This window comes from Stenella coeruleoalba (assembly GCF_951394435.1).
Source record: "Stenella coeruleoalba genome assembly, chromosome: 7".
In the NCBI taxonomy this organism is placed as follows: Eukaryota; Metazoa; Chordata; class Mammalia; order Artiodactyla; family Delphinidae; genus Stenella; species Stenella coeruleoalba.
In genome coordinates, this window is record NC_137153.1 from 28,650,343 (window position 1) to 28,676,766 (window position 26,424).

At 45.0% G+C, this 26,424-nt stretch overlaps 1 protein-coding gene across 2 annotated transcripts in view; it reads right to left on the minus strand.

Moving 5' to 3' along the window:
• The window catches only part of SYK (spleen associated tyrosine kinase), a 96,858-nt gene that overhangs the window by 24,690 nt on the left and 45,744 nt on the right, over positions 1-26,424 (minus strand). The window contains exons 4-7 of one of the 2 annotated variants that reach the window (XM_079926835.1): positions 14,614-14,749; positions 11,090-11,171; positions 10,663-10,706; positions 8,902-8,970 (exon numbers count right to left, since the gene is read on the minus strand). In XM_079926835.1, the coding sequence (XP_079782961.1) occupies positions 8,902-8,970; positions 10,663-10,706; positions 11,090-11,171; positions 14,614-14,749 (331 nt within the window). The remainder of the gene's footprint in view (positions 1-8,901; positions 8,971-10,662; positions 10,707-11,089; positions 11,172-14,613; positions 14,750-26,424) is intronic. The other variant, XM_079926836.1, reaches the window with a different exon arrangement.

Here is a 26,424-nt window from a genome sequence, read left to right on the forward strand (position 1 = left end):
GGGATGCTGTGAGGGTTAAATAAAGCTCTTGCTCCCACAAAGAAAGGGGCAGGCAGGGGTCCCATTGTGAGAGAATTAATCGTAACTGTTTGGGTGGTATTCCTTCCTACTTACATGCCCTTTCAAATCCTACTTCCACTTACTAAAAGATGCTGAAGATTCTCATTATCCCTTTGGATTTGTTTTCCTCCATTACTTCTTTCCCTTTAATATTATATTGTAGGGAAGTTATTTAGAAAGAAACACTAGGTATCCATCAGCTGCTCCCACCCACTCCCCAACTCCAAATACCTATGCCTTCCTAGTATCCTCTTATATCTTTATCATCCATGGAGATGTAGCAACTTTTGGGTAGATGCCAGGGGGTAGTGCTGGTCAGTAAACTAGAGGTCCCAAGAGGAAGCGGCTGCCAGCAGCCCAGGGTCCACTGCCCCTGCTGTCGATCTTCATCATTGTCATAATCATCATCATCATGGACCCTGTGAGATGGGGAAGCCTCTTTTTGCTAGCCAGAAGGAAAGTAATTCTTCCTTGTACTCAGAGCAGGTAACTGAAGCATATGGAGACAAAGCCTTGCTGGCCATTATTAATGGCAACCTTCCGTATTATTTATTCAATTTGCATCAGTCTGCAGCATGAAATAATGGGGGAAAAAATCCACTGTTATATTCTTATATCCTTTCCCTTCCAAAAGTCTCTATCTCAAAGTCTGTCTGATCCACCTTCACCCCAACTTAAAACAAGGGTATTGCTACTAAATTTGGTTCATGGGAAAACCACGATTCAAACTATTTTTTTGGCATGAGTGAGTGGAAATTTTATATATCTATTTACCTTAGCAGTGCCCAAACACTGGCCACAAAGGAATGAGATACTGCCAGATTTTGGAGAAATTTAAAGAAACAGAGACAGTAAGCTTAATTTTACACAGTCACTTATCTCCTGGTACACACTGAATCTTCTGCTGCCTTCCTGATACCCCAAGCCCGGGAACCAAAAGTACAGTAACAAAGTCACAGTGCATCACTGCCGCCACTTGTCCACTTGTCTCCAAACCTTCTTGCTACCTACTGAGCTCTACAGAGCCACTGCTCACTGGGCAAAGGCCCTTCTGACAGCCTACGGGACATTCGCTCTTATGTGTCAATGGCGTGTCACTGGATCCATTTTCTGACGACTATCTCAGCATTCTTATCAAACTGTTTAATAGAAGTAGCTATGATATATCAAAAATGAAAACAGAATATAAGTTACAGGGGGCATAGTCATTTATACACTGAATTAGAGCTTTTCTACTAAATTTGGTTCACTCAACCCACCACTGATGCTAAACAAAAATGGGTTCAACAAACACATGATGAATGAATGAATGAATGAATGGAGATACCCTTCAAACTGGGAGATGTGAAGTGTAAACTTAATGTGATTTAAAAGTGAATTCTCTCTCAAGTTCTTATATTAACAAAGAATAGGTGTGGATAATTCCAAATGACAATATACCACTTTTAAAAATTTACATATAATTCCGAGATTATCGGACGTGCTGTAAGCTCACTTCTCATTTATAAAATAATTATCCTGTCTCAACAGAACTGTCCTAGGAGAAACTAGGTAATTCCCAAGGCTTGCCATCCTCCTGCTCTGCTCAATTCTCTCTAGCAATCAAACTCTAAGATGGAAATAGTTTGCAAATTTTAAAAAAAGGTCTCTTTTAGGTTCATATTGACTATCATTTCAATTTCTCTGATTTTCCCTCGAGGTAGGGAGGTTCTGAATCCAAAGAGACAAAACTTCAAGACACCAGGACCAACCATCATGGACAAAGACAGGGCACCAGCACCCCTTCTCTTGACTGGAAGACCTCCCACCCTTTGTTCACTTAGAGATGTATCCTGGGTCTGCAGCCTCTCCATCCCTGATGGAATGTTCTCCAGAGCACGACTTCATAAAGGCTGTTACAATTAAGTCAAAATGCAATTACCTGCCATATGAATCCTGTGGGAGAGAATTTAAAAACAGAGGTAGGGGTGTAAAAAGTACTGAAAAGGATACTAGGGCACGAGGAGTAAGAATCAGTAGGGACGGACACAGTTTGCCTAAAGCCCTGGACACAGTAATGTATACTCTGATTAGCTGTGTAGTGCTCACCCCTCATCTGTCTTGGCTATGGATAAGGAAATGGGTTGGGGGTCTTCTTTGAAAGGTTGGGTCCCATCTTTTAAGCTGAGGTGGTTCAGGACTTCATTTCAATGCTGCCCACATGGACCACCACTTGACTAGGAGCCTTTGCAGAGCCTTGAGTTTCCCTCAATAACCACATCACCTCCCTGTGCGGACCCCTCGGCCCTCCCTGCCCTGACGGGGACAGAGGATGGAACTACACTCGAGAGACTGTTCTTTGGAAGAAATGGGAGGTTTTCTGCTGTGTCTGTTAAAAGGGTAGTATTGACTTTATGTGAAGATGAAGATACAAAATACAAGTTTCATCTTTCCCAGAGTACTCGGTGAATATGCCATTAGTAAAACAATGACAAAAGCCCTCTGGAATCAAATGCTCAGTTGAAAAGGAGAATTTGAGGACTTTGTAAAGAATGAGCTCTAAGGCAAAATGATAAATTATCGAAGAATTTAAAGAATTTAAAGAAATTTTAATTTAATGAAAAACATATTGCTGGTCCAGTTTGCTGGTCCAGTCTATCATTTGTCATTATTCTTTCTTCCTTGTATTTGATAACTTATTCTGTCCTAATCAATAGCATCCCCTTTTCTAACACAGAGAACAAGGTATAAATGAAATGTTGACTGTTGCTTTTTTCCCCATTTTTGCTGGTATTCAAAACAGAAGTCAAAGCTGAAGGACACCACTAGATGGCACTAGCTACCTTAGCTTTGCACCTTCCAAAGAGCAATTTGCGATTTTTCTTTAAGTTTTGCAAATTCAGGTAAAAACAGATCACTCCACAACAATAAAAAGAATATTTGTTTAGGTTATAAATTATGATCTGTGATCTCTGACTGGCCAGGCTTAACTGCAAGTAGGATATATATTTGACAAATATTCTTTCCATGCCTGTTTCTAAGAAGTGCACATTCAGAAGTGAACAAAGGAGAGAAAAAAAAATATTGCTGTTATGGAGCTGGTAGGCTAATTCAGAGTTTCCTGATTGGGGAGTATTGCTAGATGTTCTGATGGCCATTTATAGACTTTACTTTTTAGACTTCTTAAAAGACATTTTCAAATCAGGCAACAGCAGTAATAAAGATGACAACATATTTGTCACAACTGAAGTGACAAAAAGAACCAGTAGGCTTCAGAAATATTGGCTGCCCAAACCAGACATGGTTCTGGTCTCTGGTGGAATGACCGTGGTCCCAATGGGGACTAAGGTTCCACAGGTGAAGGCAGACTCTTCTTGGCCAGGGTATGAGATAATCTTAGGTTTGCTTCAGATCCATGAAAATAAACACTTCACCTTCATAATTAATCTTCCCTCACCTTAGAAGCAAAGATCTAAAATCTGGCCCTTTATAATCATGTGGAAATATTTTCTCAGGGGTCTGGTCCACTGCTCCCACATTACCAAGTAAATGGGTATGACTTAAGGATTCTTCTTTCTCTCCCAGCTGAACACTAGTGAATCATGTATGAAAATGTCTTAGGGCTTCCCTGGTGGCGCAGTGGTTGAGAGTCTGTCTGCCGATGCAGGGCACGTGGGTTCGTGCCCCGGTCCGGGAGGATCCCACATGCCGCGGAGCGGCTGGGCCCGTGAGCCACGGCCGTTGAGCCTGCGCGTCCATAGCCCGTGCTCCGCAATGGGAGAGGCCACAGCAGTGAGAGGCCCACATACCGCAAAAAAATAAATAAATAAAATGTCTTAAAATATTCCAACCAGCAATGTATGTGTTGGAATAAAACATGTAAAATGGGTTTTAACTTGAAATTCTGGAACACTTTTCCACAACTAAGATAAATGTGAATGCTATGTCTCATCTTAGAGACTCTGCCTTTGAACTGTGAAACAGAAGCACAGTCTTTAAGGCTGCTGTTGTTCCAACTCTGCCAATCATCCTTAATAGAAGGATAGGTTTATGCACTTAAAGTAGCAAAGAAAAATATTCCAAGGCTAATAACAGGAGACATTTTATTCCTGTAAGGACTACAAGTCCTTAGAGTAAGTGATGGCAGGGGGTAAGGAGAGGGTGAATTATACTTTGATTTTTCAATTAAATCCATTTATATTTTTAAGTGTTAAAACGTACTAATCTCTAAAGAGAAGAAAAATACACCTGCTCTAAAGATTTTATTATGGAATTTCAAATTATCTGATTAATAATATTCTGCAGATCAAAAAACACTTGTCATTAACTACCTACATGCTAGAGTTAATTCAAGTTCGAACATGTCCATTTTGTGCCTGAATTATTAAAAACAACTATTTATATTGATCAAATTAACAAATTCAAGAAAATTATTTACACCTTAGCTTAACAAATGGGATATTTGACATAATTCCCACAAGTCTTTTCTCATGACTGGTTAAATAATGGAAAATTCCCCTTCTATTTGTGAAAACGTAAATATTAGTTCTCCTAAAATATTTCTGGTGAGCAATTAAAATATTTTTAATCCATTGCTTAAATCACACAATCCTTCCTTTATCAATTAACTATTGATATTTTTGATATTTATGAAAATTCAATGCATACTTCAAAGTTGTTATAAATTTACATAGGGACTTCCCTGGTGGTCCCGGGAAGTGGTAAAGAATCCATCTTACAGTGCAGGGGACACAGGTTCAATCCTGGTCAGAGAACTAAGATCCCACATGCCTTGGGACAACTAAGCCCGTGCACCACAAATACTGAGCTCACACGCCTCAACTAGAGAGCCCGTGTGCCACAAACTACAGAGCCCACGCGCTCTGGAGCTTGTGCACCACAACTAGAGAAGAGAAAACCCCCATGCCACAACTAGAGAGAAGCTCGTGCACCACAACGAGAGCCCACGCACCGCAACGAAAGATCCTGCATGCCTCAACAAAGAGCTCACGTGCCGTAACTAAGACTTGATACAGCCAGAAAATAAAAATAAATAAATAAATAAATAATAGAAAAAAGAAACAGCAACAGCATGCTTTAAAAATAAATAGACAACAGCCCTCTTTTAGCCAGAAAAGTATTTCCACAGTATTAATCAGATTAGTTTCTAATATTTAATTATCCTTTAAAATTGATTAAATAATTTAGGAGGGGCAAATTGTAAAAGGCACAACAGGGTTTACTATGAAAAGCGGGTCTGCTTGACACCCCATTTCCTACTCCCAAGGCAACTAGTGTTATCAGTATTTTCTGTATTCTTCTGGAACATTCTACACTACATCAGCACATATATACGTGCATGACTTTGTTGTCTTCAATTAACATTGTATTTTGGAAACAATTCTAGATCTCAGCTACCCATCACAGTATGAATTTTATTGTAGCTGATTTCATTTATTTCTCATTGCTTGTCTTTTGAATTATTTCCAGATTTTGTCAATGATACAACGTTAGAATAAACATTTTCATATATACATGATTACACATAAGTGCAAGAATATCTGTATGATAAATACCTACAAGTAAAATTGCAGTTAAGAGGTTATATGTACTCTCAATTTTGATGGATGTTGTGAGATTGCCTTTCTTACAGATTGTACCATTTCACACTTCTCCAATAAATTACAGCTGTGCTTACTCACCACACCCTTGTGTGGTGTCACCAAGCTTGTTTATTTGGATCAGCTTCACAGGCGGACATAAGGGAGCCCCACAGTTTTAACTTGCATTTCTCTTATATGAAATGGAACAGCTTTTCCTATGTTTAAGAGCTATTTATGTTTGCTTTACTATAAACTATTGCCCATTAATCTGTTAGACAGTTAAAACTTTTATTAATTTATAGAAACTCCTTACATATTAAAGATATTAACCTTATATATGGATCATCATTACTAATACTTATTCCAAGTTTATTATGTTTCTTTTGATGATGTTACGGTTCTTATCCACACATATTTTATTTTTAGGCAGTCTTACTGATATTTTCTTCAACTTTCCTTAGACATGTTCTTCTTTAATTTAAAGATCTACTAAAACTTATTTTCTGTATATTTCTTTAGTCACTGTGGGTGACCTGAGCTGGCTTCAGCCTGCTTGGGACAAGGACAGGGGTGGGAGTGGGGCTTGTCTCCTCACAGTGCTGGGTTACTGTTTCCTGGGGTGATGGCATTTTGATGTGTCAGCCTGGCTAGCCTGAATGATATTTCTGTGTTAATGAATCAAACTGTGATCTTGGTACTGCTGTGGAGGGATTTTGCAGAGGTAATTAAAATCCTTAATTTGCTGATTTAATTTGAGGAGATTATCCTGGATGGGGCTGGCTTAATCGGTCAAGAGTCCTTAGAAGAGATTGAGGCTTTCCTAAGCGAAAAAGGGCACCAAGGGGAGAGGGGTGACTGACCCTTGGCTGGCTGTGAATGATAGCTTTGGCTCTTCCCTGCGTGGTTCCACCCTGCTCATCCTCCCTTCATGATGATCTGCTCTATGGACATTGAACTTGCCCCTACAGTTGTGTAAGGCAAGCCCTAGTGATAAGTCTGTATATCTGTGTGTGTGTACATGTATATAGATGTGTGTATGTATAAATATGTACATGTGTGTGTTATGTATGTACCTATGTGTGTGAGTGTGCTGTGTGTCTTTCACGCATAAATCTCTGACTGGTCATGCGTCTCTGGGTGAACCCTGAATGATGCCCTTGGAAACCACAGAATTAAGATAAATGTGGATTGCTGTTGTCTACTCTGTCTGCAGTGAAACTGCTCATTTCTGGGACTGCGCATGGGGAAGGGCTATGTGTTGGCACACCAGCTGTGGGCCATCATAAAGAGAACAATGAAGACACAAGCGGTGGGAGCCAGGGGCGTGGCCCACGTCCACGGGGGCTCCTCCATGGCTGCCAGTTAGACCTGGTGCGTGGAGAGGCCAAGGAAGCCAGGCGAGCGAAAGGTTCTGGGCCTGCTGATGGGGCGCCATGCACGGGCAACTCAGTGTCCCTCCCTGAGTTGTGCTATGAAGCTTCGTCAATGTAGCATTTGATCAGGACTCCTGAAAAGATGACTCATGATTGAAAAGCACCCTGAACCAGAACACGTTTTGAATCACCTCAGTTGATGGGGTACCATCTGACCTATTTCCCCCAGACAATGGTCCTGTGAGATGCCATCCTGGCAACCAGGTGAGCCCTGTCCAAGGAGAAGGGGCGAATGCCAACAGGGGTCGAGGGCCAGGTGGGCCAGAAGGTGGCCACCGTGGAAACTCTCCATGAGTTTCGCCTTTGATCATGGGGAATGCTGACCTCTTCAAGGTCAACGCCTCAATCACCTACTAGCCCTGATGGTCTGAAACAAACACCAAGTCATGGGGCAAAAGGGACACCAACATAGAGCATGTATTGCCTTGACAACCTGGTCCCCAACTCCTAACATGCCACGCTGGCATGGGTAGCCGTCACTGTCACCCGCCCCCCCCCGCAAAAGGGATGCCCCCTCATGGCTGATGTTTCCCACGAGCTGATCCACACTGACTGGGAGCATGATATTGAAACAGACAGTTATTCCATTCAGGTTTATTACATAACTTTTCCCCTCAAACACCACACTAAACTCACTTCTCTGTTCTGTGGTCAAGAAGATTGAGAACATCTAGAATATGACTGCCACTTGGAAAGAAAATCTCCGGGCTTTTATGCTTTTTATTTCCGTTGTTTCTAATAAGTACTTTAGGCAATCTGCTTCATGAACTGACACTCAATTATATGCTGAAATGTTTGGAAAAATACCAACCGATATGAAAATGGAAAGAGTTATTAATAAAATAATCAATTTTAACCCCAATGATAAAACTGAAAATAAAAAAAAAAGCAATCCATATACAAGTTATAAATACATTTTTTGACGGAGGTGATTCATGATAAATAAAAATCTTTAAAAAAGAACTTTTTATGTCCTTCATAATTCAATTATATAGCAAACTATGAAAATGCATTACATGTCAGTTTTTTTTGTTTGTTTGTTTGTTTGTTTGTTTTTTTGCGATACGCGGGCCTCTCACTGCTGTGGCCTCCCCCGTTGCGGAGCACAGGCTCCGGACGCGCAGGCCCAGCGGCCATGGCTCACGGGCCCAGCCACTCCGCGCCATGTGGGATCTTCCCAGACCGGGGCATGAACCCACGTCCCCTGCATCGGCAGGCAGACTCTCAACCACTGCGCCACCAGGGAAGCCCCTATATGCCAGCTTTACTGTCTCATAAAGAAAAACAGCGTTTCTAATTCTTAAATCCCACCTTGTCTTTATACATGTTATAGTTAAAGTTCTGTGTTGGAACTCTACAGCCACAATGAAGTTGCTGTGGCACTTGATATTTATAAAACCAATGGCCTTGTGTAGTCCCCGGGCAGGATCCACACAACCTTGGCTCTTCCTTCTGCCAACATGTAATTTATCTAGTCAATTACCATAATGCTGCAGCATGTGATTCTGGCTTGCTTTGAAAAGACTCTGCCATATGAGAATTCCCTCCCACCTATCACATGGACTGAAATGACTTCCAAGAGCACATTATAGCGGAGAGAGCACACTCACGGTGATGGACTTTGCAGGAAAGGGACTCGGACCACACAGAAAGCAGGGCGTGGGCTGCCCAAGAGGGCTACATATGGCAGGGACATGAGACCAGAGCAGCAGGAGGGTCAGCAGCAGGGCACACGGAGTGGGCAGCCACAGGGCAGAGTGTGGGTGCTGAGTGCGGGTCTGTCCTACCACTTAGTCAGGGACAGCAAGCAGGGGACGTTTTAGCACCTTTCTGTGGCCAGGCTTTGGGAAGGAGTATGATTTGATTCTTGAGATTATTCCACCTGCTGACCAAGTCTAGAAACCATAACGGCAAAGAGGAACAATAAATGTTTCAGAAAACAAATACAGGCTACCTTACATGACATGCTATTTTAACCTGTTCTATAATTACACTAACGCCCTCCAGATTCTGTTGATGAGATGCACTAGAGGCAACACATGATCATTAGAAAGGCTTCAGGAAAAGCCGACCACTTGAGCAGAAGGATCTGGAAAAATACTTTGGCAATATTTTCCACAGAAGGCTATAAAATTTGAGGTTTTACATCGAATAGCCGACTTTTCATACAGAATTATTAAGTCACAAACTCAAGACAAATCATCCTAAAGAAACTAATTTTGCATGCTCAATTTTGTTACTTCTTGTGGGTGCTGGTTCCATGATGTTTGTGGAAATTCACTGAGTTTGGCCCTTAGGGAACATGCATTTTTTTCCTATATGTTTTTCACTAGTCAATAAAAAGTTTTTCCAAAATGTCCAACTCCTCGAAGCCATTAGGTGATGCAAAGTTAAATAGAGGGCTTGATATTCTTTTAAGAGTACTCAGCCCTAAGCCCTCATGCCTCTTAGAGGAAAATGGACCTGTCTCATGATGGGTACAACCTTAAAGTTGACTCGCCAGGCCCATGAGCTGTATAAAGGGTAAAATAAAATGATGACTCCATTAAGGTGCTATATTTTAGAGACTGATCCCAAAGTTCATCGGTATTTTAGCAAGTTCCAGTTCCCCCAGTCTGTGGACAGGGGCTGTGCCTGGAGAACCTGCCTGGTTCAGCACAGCTGCAGCTTCTGAGCAAGTCAATAGCCCCCTCAGAGGGCAGAGTGGGCATTCTGCCTTTTGCAGATTTTAAGGGTTAACAGGCAGAAAGTGAGGTATAGAGTGCACAGCTCACGATGGGGTAATTTTCATTCCTCACAGATGGCATCAAAGGGCATCAAATGTCCACAGTGAGGTCCCCCTTAAAGTAGCAGGACATCATTCCTGCTTGGAGTATAAATCCGTGTGTCAACTCATAACAGTCTGGAGGGAGAAGAGAGCTGGAATTCTCTCTTTTTGGGAGTATCAGGCATGTGTTGGGCAAACCCACGTGGAGAAGTGTGGACAAACCACAATTCTCACCTCCTATTGACATGGAGGGAGATGTGGGTTCTGGCCAAGCCCCTGACTCTAAGGGCTTCTCTCATGTGATGGCACAGAGCATCCCCATTCCAAGCCTTCCTCCACCAAGGTATGGCCAAAGCAGCTCTCCTGGAAAGGGTGATTTTTCTGATAACAATGTCTCGGTTGATTTAACCAAAAGAGTCGGGCAGCCAACCTCAGTGAGATGTCTTACACACCTGGCTCACCACACCATCATGCACGTGGTCACATGGATCGTGCACACGGCTCCACATGGACGGACCAGGGACTGAGCCTGAACAATATGCTACATTTCCCAAATCTGCCAGGAGGCATATTTCTGATTTAACATTGGGTTGCATGGTCATTTAGTATACTTTTAGAAAATGGAGGAATTTTAACCTACCTAAGAAGTTAAGTTGGCTAGCTCGGATCTGAAAATAGGCTGATTCTAGCTGACACCCACAATCCCAGTTTACCAAGTGTGATGAAAACAATTACCATGACTCCTGTTATCTAAACATGCTTTTCATCATGCTAATATACAACTGTTTCACTTTTAACAGCATGGCTAAGTAACACTTACCACAGGATGGGAACTTGGAAGTTGTGGACGGAAATTAATATTTCCTGGTTAGAAAGAACATGGACAGTTACTGCTATGTTAGTGAAAACCAACTATTTATCCCCTCCCCCACTGCAGATCAATCAATGTGACTGTAAAATATTACTGCTTGAGGAGTATATACATTTTCTGCATACATTTCTTGATACCCACTTTCATCTTTCTCACATAAGCAATTAAAATGAATTTGTTTTTTAAAGTTAAACTTATCAGCTATTTTTTGATGAATGATATCTATAAAACTGGAGCAATCTAACATTATTTTAATCAATCAGTAAAAACAAAGCCTCATCCCATCTTATTTGAGTTTGCAACAGACCAAATCTAAAACGAGGCTGATTATTACCAACATCTGAAAGAGGGAGACTCCAATGTCTTGGCTACTCACCCATTTGCCCATCAAATTTTTGACATGGAACTGTAAGAACTCTTAACAAACCATCTGACTTATAAGAATAATGCTCGACGAGCTGAAAAAGAAGAAAGTAAGAAAGTATAATAAATTATGGAGGCAGGCAATGGAGAAATCCTGACCTGGAGCAGCTGACTCCCCTTTTGGACTTTAAAAGTGATTCAAGGACAGCGCTTAACAACAGAAGGTGCTTCCTTGGTGGTATTCCTGATCCCTTCCCATGCCTCTCTCCTGCCACCCTCAGATTTCTGGACAGAAGTCCACATGCCACCTTCCCTTTTGGACTCTGCTCTTGGCTCACCCTCTTTCTTTCTTTCTTTGTCTTCTTTTTTTTTTTGGGGTAGCAAGTTGCATTTATTTGTTTATATTCTCCCATATCTGTGTGATATTATAACAACGAATTCAGCACGCTAATGTTCATTAATTTATTCAGTCATTAAACAAACATTCTGCTGTGTGCTAGGTCCTGAGATAGGACAAAAGGTAAACTATGGTGAATCATCCTACAGTTGAGGTACTTTCTTGGTGGAGAGAGATATAAATGAACAATGTAAAGTGATTAATGGTGTAATAGTGCTGTGGGCAAAGGCTTTGGAAGGACCAAACAATTCAGCCCAAAAGTTTCAGAGAGAAGACATCACAGCACAGGTGATGTAAGAGCTGGGACATGGGGAAAGCTGACCCTTTGGCAAATGGCCTTATGTTGACAGGATATGGACAGCCTTGGCTAATGGCTCCCAGAAAACTATGAATCATGATGCCTGATTGCTACATTAAAAAATAAATGAATGGCAAATAGATTTATTTATATCTAATCAAAATTATGCAATAGGAAGACAGTCTTAGTTTTCACATTTACTTTTCTCATACAGACATTTCCTCTTCAGACAAGCTAAAATCTTCCTATCTGATATTTTTTCCTTATCTGTTTATTGGTACCTTTTCCAGTTAAGGACTCGTTGCTTCTGAATCTTCTTTCCTCTCAAAACTTACCTATTTAGGTGAATGTTTGTTGAATGAATATATTTTATCCTTCCAGGGAGCATTCTGTTTTTTAAATTTTATTTTATTGTGGAAAGAACACAACATGAGATCCACCTTCTTAATAAATGTTTCAATCTGACCAGCCCTAACACGCTACTGAGATGGACATCAAAGTTCTCTCTATTCTGTTAAATGCAATAGTGTGTTCTAGGGCTAAATAGTATTGAGGTCCCTACAACAGCTGAAATATCACACATCTCTTCAATGTCATTCAAATATCTCCTTACAAGCTTATGTTTTCAGATAATCTATGCCACAAGGGTGTCTGGGAGGTGGGCATACATGTTAGGATTTCCCTCTTGGGCAGGGGTCTGCAAACTTTTTCTGTAAAGGGCCAGATAGTGATATTTTAGGCTTTTTCACTCCACATGGCATCCCTGTCACACAGTTCTTTATTTTTTTAAAAATCACCCTTTAACGTATAAAAACCATTGTCTTCAAGTACTACACAAAAGCAGACCAGGGGCAGATCTGGTCCACGGATGTGTTGACTCTAGCTCTAAAGAAAGGAATACTAGAGTAGTGTAGCAGTTACCACCTCTCAGACTTCTGGGTGGGGGAAGGGCACAGAGGTACCTTACGTTGATGTCAAGGAAAACCAATGAAATCACACTTGTAAAAGTGGAAGGTACTGCTGGCATTTTTATGCTCTTTCTTAAACATATATACAAGGGGAAAGATTTAATTAAGGCTGAATACTGTGAGATGCTGGAGGAATCAGTAAATGGGAAAGCGTAAATATGGGAAACAGTCTTGGGAAGGAACTTTCCAACAATTAAAGATGTTTAACATTATAGTCAGCATGCAGACTTGGAAACTGTGACTGGGCTCAGACAGGGAAAATGGTCATTCAGGAGAAGTATAATGGCTGTGTACCAGTGATGGAGCCCAGAACCCTCAAGCATTGGGCTGACAGATGGACTCCAGTGCCTTTAAATGCACACCATCAACAATTCTTGTAGGAAGTGAGAGACTCTGATGGGAAATTAATACCAGAAGGCAACATTCCCTACTCATCTCTCTGATTTGCATTGGGCATTAGTACCTAATAGGTTAAATACTCTTTCAAAGCGATACCATTAAAACAAAGCAAAGTCTGTGGTTGATAATAAGCTACATGCTAATGATCTACAAACCAAAAGACAATGTCAGCATTATGACTAATATGAATAAATATTAAAATACCCAGAATTCAAAGAAGAAGATTTTGTCTCCAACTACAGCATTAGGAACCAAAATACACCGTGTGGTGGTTACTCTAAGTGCTTTAAAGGTAATGGGGATCCCTGATCACAGTTTTTAAAAAGGCAAGATTTTGAGTCGGGTCCTTTCCTGCTGTAACCACACATGAGGTTCCTGGTGGGGCCTGGTGTAGACATTTGAACCCATCCCCGATGATGTCCCGCACCTACAAAAGCTCAACGTAGCTGTCGCTCTTGGGATGGCAGAGTCCCTTGGTTTTCTCTGTCTCTGGACCCACTACAGTTTATAGGATGCTTTGCCATTTCCTCATGGAGCTGTGATTTAGAATGAAGCCAAGTCATTCGTGCCCAATGGAAAGCAGGGATGAACACCGGATTAGGGCTCATTAGTGCCTAAGAAACTCCCAAATTACTCTCTGTTTTCGGGTTTACTATCAGGTAGGTCAAGAAGAACCCCTTTTTAGACCAGGGCTGAACAATCCTATACGAGTGGCGGCCTGAAGCGCAGGTTCAACTGCCAGGTTGCCCTAATTTTGCAGCAAGATTCATTCTGCAGTTAAGAATGGCACCTGGCATTTTATATTAAATTTGGCCTCTCACAACTCAAAAAACAGTCTGATTAGCCACTTCTAGGCCTACCTTCCCATCCATCCACACCTTTCTATTGTGTGTATTTGTATGATAGGCTGTTCTGGGTTCCAGGCAGAACGTCTTAGAAAGAAATGCCTCTAGCGCCCCAAGGCTGGGTCTCTGGTTAAAACTAAGCACAGTCCTGAGTGGGTACCACTTACTAGTGCCAAGAGCTAAGGGGCGGGCTTCCCTGGTGGCGCAGTGGTTGGGAGTCCGCCTGCCGATGCAGGGGACACCGGTTCGTGCCCCGGTCCGGGAGGATCCCACATGCCGCGGAGCGGCTGGGCCTGTGAGCCATGGCCGCTGAGCCTGCGCGTCCGGAGCCTGTGCTCCGCAACGGGAGAGGCCACAGCAGTGAGAGGCCCGTGTACCAGTAAAAATATATATATATATATACCAAAAAAAAAAAAAATTAAAAAAAAAAAAAAAAAAAAAAAGAGCTAAGGGGCCCTGGATAAGCTATGGGAGCCTCTGTCACCTGACATGATGACCCTAGACCAGTCATCCAGGAACCTGAAGGCTGAAAAGCAGACTCTGATTGGGCAGGTCTTGGCAAGGACCCAGGTGGCATATTCTAACAAGGTCCAGGGGCCGGTTCCTCTCTTTTCTGAGGTTGATGTATACCTGCCATAGTGTGTCGAAATTCTTCCCGCCAGGGATGGAGAGCTTCCCTGTTTTGTCCTTATCGATGCGGTAGTGCAGCACCTTCCCCTCGTGCAGCAGGCACAGGGCGTAAGACCCGTTGTCCCTGGACCTGATCCTGGAAGAGAGGAGACAGCGCATCACCATCACTCCTACCGCCTGGAAGGGAGGAGCGCCCTGGGGAGGCACCCTGCAACAGCGTCCCAACCTCGGGGACAAGGGGTCAAGGACTTTGTACCCAGGGAGGCCCAGCCCACAGCCCAGTGACACCGCAAGCTCCAGACAAGGAAATGCTATGGTCAAGGACAGGCCACAGCCAAGCCCAGCAGGCTGGGGAGCGTTGGGTGGGCATCAGGAGAGGCCTGGGCTCTGGGGGCAAGTCCTCTGTTTGCCTGGAGCAGCAACGCTGCTCAGCGTACCAGTATGTGGGACCCTCAGCATTCCGCAGCTGGGGAGTCTGGAGAGCCCTCTTCACTCACCTCCTCTCTTCAGTGAGGTCTGCATTTGGATCCGATTCCAGGGAGTGCAGCTCCCCTGTATAGCCAAGGGTGGGCGTGGCGTGGGGGGGTGTCTGGTGGGCATTTTAACTAGGAACCTTCTGGACCCCAGATGGAGGGGGCTGAAAGCCCTCTTCCCTCCCTCAAGCTCGCTCTCCCCTTTGCAGGGAGGAGAGGGCGGGACCAGGACGGGTATTTAAAATGTTCCATGTGATGTGGTCAGATGACGTTGCCAGGAGAAGAAAATGTCCTCCAGCGTGGGGTGGTGAGCAGCAAGCAGAGCCAGGTCTGCACTGGCTGTGCTGGGCGCCCAGGCTCTGCCTGCTGGTCCCAGTGGGTGCTCCTGGGCACCACCCGCTTCCCTTATTCAGGAAATGAGTGTTGTGAGTCTGCTACCGAGCAGAGAGGCACCCGCTGTGATGCAGGGGGACCTGCCGCCCACGGGGAGGGCCTGTGGGACTTGGGGAGGGCGCAGGCCAGGTGGGGCTGCAAAGGCACGGAATGGAGGTGAAGCCCCTCCCCAGCTGAATTCCTCAGTCATCGCCATCCTCAGCCCATCTTCCCCTCTCAGCAACTCAAGCCCTTGGGATCACAAGATCTGCGAGAGGGTGAGTCACCGAGGTCCCAGCGGTCCCAGAAAGCCTCTCCGGCCTTGGCACTTTCTAAAATGAGGAAACTGAGGCCCCCAAATGTTAAGCAATGCGCCCAATGCACTGTATTTTGGGAAGAGTTCAAATATGCCAAGCTGCCGTCGTATTTCCACGTTGAAGGGAAATTTCTGATGCCTCCTTTCGGTTGTACGAGGCCACATCCACAAGACGTACTTTGGAAGCTGACGTGGTCACCCTTGGCCTTGTAGGTTCACCTCAGAAAGCTAACCCAGGACTTGAGATATGAGCTGTGTCTTTGGAACCTCGTTTTAAAAATAAGTTTAAGTCGTGCTTGGCTGTGCGTGATGAACGGGTTCCCTCCATGCACCAGTTCTCAGGGCAGCTGGTGTGGGTGGCGGGAAATGCCCAGACCCGCCTCGGCCTCTAGGGGCCGCTTCTGAAACCTTCTTCTCTGTGAAAACATCCCTTCTTCCCAACCCAACCAGGTCACCGGCACCCCAAAGTGTAAGCTCCCTTTCACGGTTACATGGCCCATTAAGGCCAGTTGGTTGCTGTCAAACCGAAAAACCACCACACAGAAAAGGAAAAACATATTTTTATATGAGGGATAACTGAGTCTATCTTGTAGGGAAGCTATTTTATAATGTGGGGCTACTCACACCTGCTTTGTTTATTTTATAAGCATCCGTGGCAAACAAATAGGATAGTTTGGAGGTACAAAGAACTATACAAATTCTTAATATGAAGCAATATCAATTTACGTATACGCATATAAAAGGTGACCTTGGGATAATGATGCTCATAGACCATTCCAAAATACCACTCTCTTTGATTTAAAGTCCTTTGTATCTTGGACCTCAGGGTCCTGGAATCAAGTAACTGGATCTGAACTCTGGTTTTCCAGATCCATGTCCAATGCCCAACCATTCCACCTTGCCTTATGCCCTGATTGACTTTTTGTTGTTAAAACTGGGATGGAGGATCACAGAATGTCTGGGGAGATGGTTCAGTCACCTCATTAGAAATTGGGAAATGCAAATTAAGACCACAATGGAAATACCATTACACGCCCTTCAGACTGGCAAAAATTAAAAAGACCAAAAATGCTAAATATTTCTGAGAATGAGGGCAATAGGCACCCTCGTATACTGCCTGTGGGAGCATGAATCAGTTCAATCATTTTGGAAAACAGTTTGGAATTCTCTACTGAAGTTGAACCTATTTATCCCCTCTGAGTCAGCAAAACACTACAAGATATACAAAACATGTGCATTCTGCACCTATAAAGTATGTGGGGATGCTTGTAACAGCTTTATCTGCGATTATCAAAAACCATAAGCAGCCTAAGTGTTCACTAAGTGCAGAGTAAGTAGGTTGCGGGGTATTCATACCACAGAATGTCATAGAATAAAACAAACAAATGGCAGTGATACAAAGCACAGATGACTCTCACAAGTATAAAACGTATACTGTGATTCCACATGCATGAAGTTCCCAAACAGGCAAATGCGAACGGTTTTGATGTACGCCTAGGTCCTAGGTGGTGACGAGAAAGAAAAAAGTCAGGGCATGCTGGACACAAGGGTGCAGGAAGTGGTGTCCTGTAACAGGTGGGTGTGAGTGAGCGGCCTTCTGCGATGCTGCTTTTGTTTTAGTTCTTGACTCCAGTGGTGTTTGCTTTAGAATTATCCATTAAGCTGCACTTACAGAGTGACTCACTCTTCTGTGTGTTTCGTATTTTCGTAAGAAAAACAGCATTAAAAGAGAGCTGATGCAAGGCAGAAATAGAGCATCTCTTGCTCTTGGGCAGCGATTTCTGCAAAGGCACACGCTTCCTTGAGGCTCCCCCCGAGAATAGGTCCCAGAGGAGTTTCTCTCCCAGAGCTCCAGCCAGGCAACCTGTTTCAGCTCCCGGGATGCCAGTGGCGACAGCTACCTGGTGAGCACAATCTAAGGACCGGGAGGCACAGGGACAGGCTGTGGACATGCAGCCTGAGCAGCCCCCGAAGCAGCTGGCAGGAAACGAGGGCAGAGAAGGGAAACCCACAGGCCCAACATCTGTAGGTGGCAAAGCCCAGAGGCTTGGTGACACTAACGGCCAGTAACTGTGAGGTGTCTGCTGGCTGCAGGCAGATCCTGGGCTGGGCTATTTTTAATCTAACATATGGAAAATACTGGTTTGGAAGCTGAAGTAGCTCCTCCTCCTGGCCCCCTCCTGTTCCTCAGAAAGCCCCCCTTTGCCCTGGGACACCCGCCAGGTTTGTCACATGGACGCCCAAAGGGGAAAGAGCAAAGACTAGTCTTGCACCTTCTCTTGGGGTTGCTGGCCTCCATCCTCCAGGTCAACTATCTTCAGTCATGTTCCCGGAAGCCCCAGAATACTGTATTTTTTCCCAGTGAATCTCTTGGAACAAGCAGGCTCACGACAGATTTGTGTTTTGCTACGACAGGATGTGGGACTTCAGCGCTCTTGAACTGCGAAGTTGTCCTAACTGGCCTTAAGACCATCTTGAGGTCCTTGGTGAGAGGGCAGGAGAGCCACCTTGCCTCTGCGGGTGGATGGTCTCAGGCTCTGCGATGAGCAGGCCTTGCACCTCACAGACACCAAGCACTTGGCCAAGCTGAGGTGGGGAGAGTGTTCGTTCTGCCAGGCACAGCCTGGGGGGGCTGAAGCCCTTTTCCACCCTCCTATGACCTCCTGGATCGGAGAAAACATGTGGTAATGATGCCCAGATACTGACAGGGAAGTGAGGACCAGGAGGTGGTGGGACCCTCAAGGTGACCTCCACCCAGCAAGGTCTGGGGACAGTGCATTGTGTCTGCTGCAGACAGAACAGGACAGCTGGGGCACATCCTAGCCCACCAGGCATTCTCACTGTCCTGTGCATTTGTTTTCCCATGGGCAGAGTAGAGCGTGGCTGGCTGGAGGGGAAAGGGGGTGCCTGGGATAAGCTGTGTACCTATGGCCCGGATGGGCTGTACAAAGAGACAGGGAGGGGCTCACTTCCAGGGCTGACGCTGTATCGGGTGGTCAGATACTGTGGCATGGGGCCCAAAGGTGGCTTCGAGACAGCAGCTGAGGAAGGAAGGAGAGGATATGGGAGTGGCACGCCCAGTAGTATGCTTGCCAGTATAACGCTGAGAGCATCCCCAGACTCAGAAGAGGTATCAGCGCTAATGATCCACGGAAGACAAGAGGAAATGCAACTTCTGGGTGCTTTTGCTTTGCACTATAGCAAAATTTAGGCACGTGAGCATTCCATACATGCAATGAAAGCAGGATCAATATGGAACACAGGTCTAAATGTGGGGCCATGCCAAGCTATTCTTTCACACATCTGCCTTTTAAAAAGTTTTATCAATTCCCCTCTCTCTCCCTCTGCTCTAGTTTATGAGGTGAAACTAGGTCATGCTGCTTCTCCTCCAGCTTCATGGGGACCTTGATCAGACCAATGAAGTGATACTGATGTTAGTCCACAACCCCCTTTAAACGTTTCACTTCAGACAGGCCATGACCCTTTATGCTGACCTGCGGCTGCAGAACCACACGTGTCGAATAAAATGGCACACTTTGATCCATGATGGCAACACCTAAAAGCGCTCACAGAACTCAGCTTTTATTGTGGCATATGAGGGTCATGCAGTCTCATTCATCTATGAATAAGGTTTTTTCTAAACCCAGAGATCACTTTTGAAATTTAAATATATAACAAAAAGTGAGTTATAACTTAAGGAGGGAAAAGTGAGTGGCAAATAAGAGCAAAAAAAAAAAAAGTGAGATTTAGCTAAGGACAAACACCAATATCAGTGCTGCAGTGGACAGGGGGAGAACAACCCGGGCCAGCAGCAAGGTGGGCACCTGAACCTGAGATTCCCCCATTAAAGCAAGGACGGTGAAGAAGAAAACCTCTTCAACTCGCGGAGAACAGTGTTCCCAGCATAGAACACTCAGGAGTCCCACAGATGAATATCAATCAAATACGAGCTCAAAAAGATCACCCAAAACATAAGGAAACAGGAGTTATAAGAAAGAGGTCAGGGAGGGAAAAAGAGCAGGAGAGACAGAGATTTATACACCTAAGGATTTTCTGTATTGGAATCATCATATACAGAATATAAGCTAACTATACATGAAATATTCAAAGAGACAAAAGATGGAATCACAAAAACTAGCAAGCAATAAGATACTCTCAAAAATATAGAGGACTATTTGAGAAACAACAAAAACAAATGGAATTTCTAGAAATTTTTTAAAAATATAACTGATGGAAAAAGCCAGTGGATGGGTTTAAAGTAGATTAGATACAGATGAGGTAAAAATTAATGAACTGGAAGACAAATCCAAGAACATTACATAGTTCAGTGCAAAGAGAAAAGGCAATAGAAACTAAGAAAGAATAGAGGATAAATTAAGAAGGTCTAAAACACGTTTAATAGGAGCCTCTGAAGGAAGAAATGATAAGAAAGAAGGATGATAATACTTGAAAAAAATAGATGAGTATTTTCCAGAACTGATGAAAGAATCCATGGTTGTAGGAAGCACAGATACAGGACAACCACTGGCTTAGCTTTAAACATATTACCTTGTTCATCTCTGTAACAACTCAGGTAACACAGTAGTTTCCCCTTTTTATCATTCAGTAAGCTGAGGTCAGAGAGATGAATTAAGCTATCTAACTCACAGAGCTATTAAGTGGCTGTGCTTGCCTGAACTTAAGTTTCTACAAATAGAAGCAGTTTCAAGGTTAACTCTGTCTCAACCAGTCAAATAATACAGGAACATTCCCTAATGCACATATGGTTAAAGACCCTCCAATGAACTTGGAAAATCTCAAATGATCACTATTCTTAACGTAGCTTAGGTAGGCATCCAGCATCTTGAGCAGGCTCAAATGTGGTCCTCAGACCAGCATCACTTGAGAACTTGTTAGAAATCCAAATTCCTGAGATATAACTCAGGCCTAGTGAGTTAAAAACTGGGGGGGTGGGGGTGTGTGGTTTGACCCAGCAATCTGTGCTTTAACCAGCATCCAGGTGGTCTTCACACAAACAGAAGGTTGAGAATCACTGCTTACATCATCTGCTCTGGACTTTTTATCCATCCTGTGGAACCCCACTGAAGGTACTGTTTTCATTCTTCATCCTTTCTCCTAGTTTACATTTGTTCCTTGCTCATGGGGAATACAAGTGTATATTCTTACAAGCTATCTCAATGTCTCTGAAAAAATGTAGCATATTCTGAATACATTTTATCCTGGTTACCTTACACTGAGTTGTACTTGCACTGAAAAAGATTACTAATAGCTATTTCCAAAGAGAGGCATCCACCTGACATCCAGTATACCTGATGGGGAAGGGGGAGAGGGAGGGGGAGGGCATTGGTGAAAGGTATTGTTCTAATATTCAAGGATGGCCGGTATGTCACCCAGTGTCCCCAAGCCAGGTCCAACCTGGACAAGGACCACATGGCTTAGCACATTCCTGATTCTGGGGGCACACAACCCTTTTCCTTAGAAAGCCACTGTCACCAAATCTTCTAGTACCCAGTTGTGTACAGAATGGTGTATGCCCTCATTGGACCATCTGTGCATGTTGCTCATTGTTTTACCTATAGGTTCCCCTGGAAGGCCTCCTACAGGGCCCCGAACATTAGAGGAATGAATAAGTGAATGTGTGTGTGTGTGTGTGTGTGTGTGTGTGTGTGTGTGTGTGTGTGTACGCGTACATGTGTGTAAAGGAGGAGAGGGTGTGAGGGGCATCAGGCTATAATGGAGAAGGATGTGGTGGGGAAGGGAAGGGAAGAAAAGGGAGGAAGGGAGAAAACAATGAGAATGTCATACTCCATCTAGAAAATGGCTAATGAAGAAGGGATGACTCAAAGATTAAAGTGTTTATTTCTCCTTGAAAGGGACAGGGGAAGGAAGATCTGGGGTACCTGGATTTCAGATGCACATAAGAGCACATCACACAGGGAACTCAATTGTTCTGCAGGGCTGGAAAGGTGGTTGACTGTGGAGGGCATGTGAAGGATAAACGGCACCACTACTTGGTACCTGCTCAGAGGCCTCTGCACTGTCTTGTTTCTCTGCATACAGGGCCCCAGGCTACCTGGGATGACTGTCACATATTAAAGAGCTGTCATGAGAAAAGCGTGGGTCGAGAAGTCCCACCCATCATATGCAACAACCACAGGCCAGCGCAGGGTGCTGAGGCCCACCCCCAACTGCAGGGGATGTAACGCTCTACGACCTCAGGACCCGCGAAGCCCACAGGTCACAGCTCGTACACTCCCCAGCACGTGTGCCTCTCAGACCCTCGGACTCCAACTCTCCTGGGCTTCCTCTAGGCCTTTGTTCTCACCTTCCTGCCCTGCCCACACTACTCGGCTATGGCATGGGCAACACTCGCTCTTGACTTCTGCAAACTACTGTCCTGGTCTAAGACCTGACTCTCTGCCATCTCTCCCCCTGCAGAACCCTCATTCCCCTCTCTTCAGAATCCAGGGGACCAGCCCAGAGGTCAGGGTCTTCCTCAGGACCTCACAAGTCTCTCAGACCTGACTGCACCACTGGTTTGGCCCAGGAGACTCGATCTGGCAGCACCTCGTCCCCACCTGCTCTCCTGGGATCTCCTTCAATCCCCTCCACCTCTTAGTCCCACGGCAACGCTGGCCTGGCGTTCACCAAGCATTTCCAAAATAAGACCTGCAGTCAGCACCTCTTGCCTTCCACCATTCTCACCCAGCGGCTCTGGGCACAGCCGCCCCAGCACTCATCCTGCTGTGGCTCTTCCTCCCTCCTGATGGAGTCCAGAACTGCCTTACTACCACCTCAACCTCAGCTAAATCTAATCGGCCAGTTTAAGGATCATTTGGCAAATATTACAGTTGGTGTGTAAATAGGATGACCCTCTGGTCTGAGACAGCCCTGCTGACCCCTGCTGTACCCCCTCCCATCATGTTATCGGCCCCCTTTCCCTCTCCCTGAGTGGACAATCCATTCCCCAGTCCACCCCTTAGGGTCAGGAGGGACTTCCTGTCTGGTTGGACAGCCTTTCCTTCACACAACTTGTCACTCCTGCCCTGCTCCTGGGCCAGGCCACACTCAGGTGGCAGTGTTGACCCCTAAGACTCTGCACTGACACTTCCTCCTGCCCAGGACCACTTTCTTTTCTTTCTCTACTGATTCTCTTCTCCTCACTGCTCAGAACACAGCTGAAACGTTCCTTTCCCCAGAAAAAGATTCCTACCACTGAGACCTGTTCTGAGCACTTGGGCTCCACCCGTGAAGATGGAGGCCAGTCCCTGCACTTGGGCATGCAGAACAAGTGGGACTGACGGACAACAAACAAGCGAACAGAAATAAAGATACCAACAGTGTCATTAGATGGGACGACCGTGATGGATGGAGCGGGACATGTAGTCACACGTCACACAGTTTGCAGTATGTGTTTCTGAATTTAACATCTTCCCCTAGGCTGAAAGCACGGTGCAGGCAGGGACTAAAGTCTAGTTTGTCACAGTCCTATCACAATGCCTGGCACACATCTGGTGGAATGCATTATTTTGTGGAATGAGAGGCTATTTTTGCAGCTTTTTTTTTTTTTTTTTTTAAACAGCATACTTCTAAAGTCAGAGAATAAGAACTACAGTGAAAATGGCATTGGCGACTTACTGGTTTGATGACTCCTTTGACAAATCTGAGATACTACCTTTTCTGTGCCATGTTAATTCAGCCATTTGGAGAGCTGCCATCTGTGTATTTTACAGGTCACCTAGAACTCACTCTTGACTCTGTAAGACTTTCAAGGACATTTAGCCAAAAACAATAAAATGTTTTCCTGGGTACTAAGCACAAAGCAAGTGACAATTCCATTGCTTTTCGTTTGCAGAACATGGAAATTTTAGAGCGTTTTTGTTCTGAGATCCCTTACATGATGACACAAAGGGACTAGTACATTACATTTCAGCAGATGTGATGTGCTCTTGGAGTAGCACTTGTGAATGTGAGCTCTGAGCTGTCCTGCACGAACCACATAGTGAGATACTTCTGAACTGGACAGTCAGAGAACCATTGACCACAGCCCGTCCCCATGGCCTCGTTTGGCCCAAGCAGGGCCCAGCAGTGTGACCACATGGCCTTAGAGTTTTGTATGATTTGTAAAAGATATTTAATCACAGCCAGAGAAGACCACTCTTTCTTCCACTCCAACTTCCTTTTCCAGAGTTGACAATGATCCTAAAAATAGACATGCATTACTCAGAATGAGGTGTGAACCTAGAGGAAGGACTGAGTTTTCTTTTTTCAAAATGAAGAAAATACTACCAAATTATTGTCAAATGAAGAGGGAAACACTATACTGTCAAAAGATGTAGAAAATAAAAGGTGCTATAGACATGTGTCAGGAACTTAAGTAAAAATAAAAATATTACTTTTTCTAAATTTTGTATGTTTAAGGTATTGATAAGTTTTTTAAAAATTGTAAATCTTTGTGATTTTTTTCTCACTCTAAAATATACTGTATTGTATACCTAATTTTGTGTTCTTTCTTAAAGAGGGTCTCCAAATTATATATACGCTTTGGACCCCACCAATTCTGGATCCTTCCTTTGGGGGAGAGGATACAACATTTTTGGAAAGTAAGCTTTGTTTCTCTTTCCTAACAAATCTATTTTGTAGTCACGCCTGAGCTGTGGCTAATTTCTCAAAATGGCAAACTGTGCTGTCATATGAGGCCTCAGAGAGCTGAGGGGACTCATCCCCAACACAGCCTGTCCACTCTGCCTCTGTCCCTGATGTCACAAATGAGGCAGAGCTCCAGCCCTGACCCACAGGACCTGGGCTGAGGGTCCCTGTCTGGTGTTCCCATCTGGCCAGCCAGACCCCAGACACAGGCAGGTGCCTTAGTCAGAATACCACAGGCTGAGGGGCTTTAAAAACAGACGTTTCTCTCAGTTCTGGAGGCTGGAAGTCTTGGATCACGATGCTGGTGAAAGCCTGTTCCCTGGCATGTAGACAGCCGCCATCTGGCTGTATGCTCACGTACGTGGCCTTGCCTCTCTGGTGCAGGCAGAGTCCAGCCTCCTCCTTTTCATAGATAATCCCATCATGGGGCCCCATCTTCATGGCTTCGTCTAAACCTAATCATCTCTCAAAGGCCCCACCTCCACATCTGTTACACTGGGGGCTGGGGCTTCAACATACAAATCTGTGGGGACACAAACATTCAGCCCATCATAGCAGATGATGAAAAGCCACCTCTAGAAATGCCACAGATGACTGCAAGGGAGGGTCTATAGGCCACACTGTCCATCTCCTCTGTAAAGAGCCTTTATTCTCCAAGGACAGTACAAAGTCCCTGACAGCCACTCTTCACAAAGCCACTCCTGAACAGTCCCAGCCAAGCTGTGTGTACAGGAGACAAGAGCGGGGAGCGGGCATTCTGAGTAATGTGCCCTGGTACCACGCCTTGCATGGGGAGAACGGTGGAGCCAGAGACAGTGGACGCCTTGGACGTGGCTTTTGCTTCTGCTTCCTCTCAGCTCAGACGTGCCAGGGACACCACATTCCAGCTCTCATCTCCTACTTGCCTGACAGCCTTGGGCAAGCTCCTCTGTGCCTAAGTCCTTGTTTGAAAATCAAGGGATTTAGACCATTAGCAGTGAGGTCCCTTCTGGCTCAGGGGTTCTGCTACTGCAAATGGATTTCATACCATAGTTCAAGAGGAGAGAAAATATGTACAGTGTGGCCGGTGAGCATGCTCACTTTTGCACCTCTGCACTGGCTCTTTTCTTTTTTTTTTTTTTTTTTTTGCCGTACGCGGGCCTCTCACTGTCGTGGCCTCTCCTGTTGCAAAGCACAGGCTCCAGATGCGCAGGCTCAGCGGCCATGGCTCACGGGCCCAGCCGCTCTGCGGCATGTGGGATCTTCCCGGACCGGTGCACGAATCCGTGTCCCCTGCATTGGCAGGCGGACTCCCAACCACTGCGCCACCAGGGAAACCCTGCACTGGCTCTTTTTTACACGCAGCCAGACGGGTACCATTGAACTTCAGTTGGATCTGCCCTAACACCTTCCCGAAGCTGGACAGACTGGTTTGCCCAAAGCAAAGTCCTCCCAATGCCCGAGAGCCCTCAGTAAACTGGCCCCCATCCTCCATTTCTCCCCCTCTCACTCTGCACCAGCCACAGTGGCCTCGTGGTGGCCTGGCCCTCCTAGCACACTCCTGGCCTCTGGGCACCCACACATGCTGTTCCCTCATCAGGATGGCTCCCAGCTGCTTTCAGGTCTCTGCTCAAATGTCTCCTTCACAGTCAGGCCCTTCCTTGCCATCCAGCATAAAACAGAACCCCCAACCACAGCGTGCTCTAGTCCCTTCCTTAAATGCTCCGATGCGCTGTGCAACTCTTGTTCAATCATTCAGTGTCTACTTCTGCCAGTGACATGTGGGCCCCACGAGGCAGACGCCTCCGTCTCCAATGCCCAGGACGGAGCTGGTTTCCAGTGCCTCACGCAACTGTGGACACCAATAAATGCTGGTCCACAGATGGACGAGTCAGTTTAAATGATGGGAAAGTAGGCAGGAGACACATTCTTTAGGGAAACCTGGATAAGGCCGGAGAAGACCCAGTTGGAAGGACCCCACAACTGTGGGGCTGTCCCAGGGTGGGTGCTCCCTGCAACACC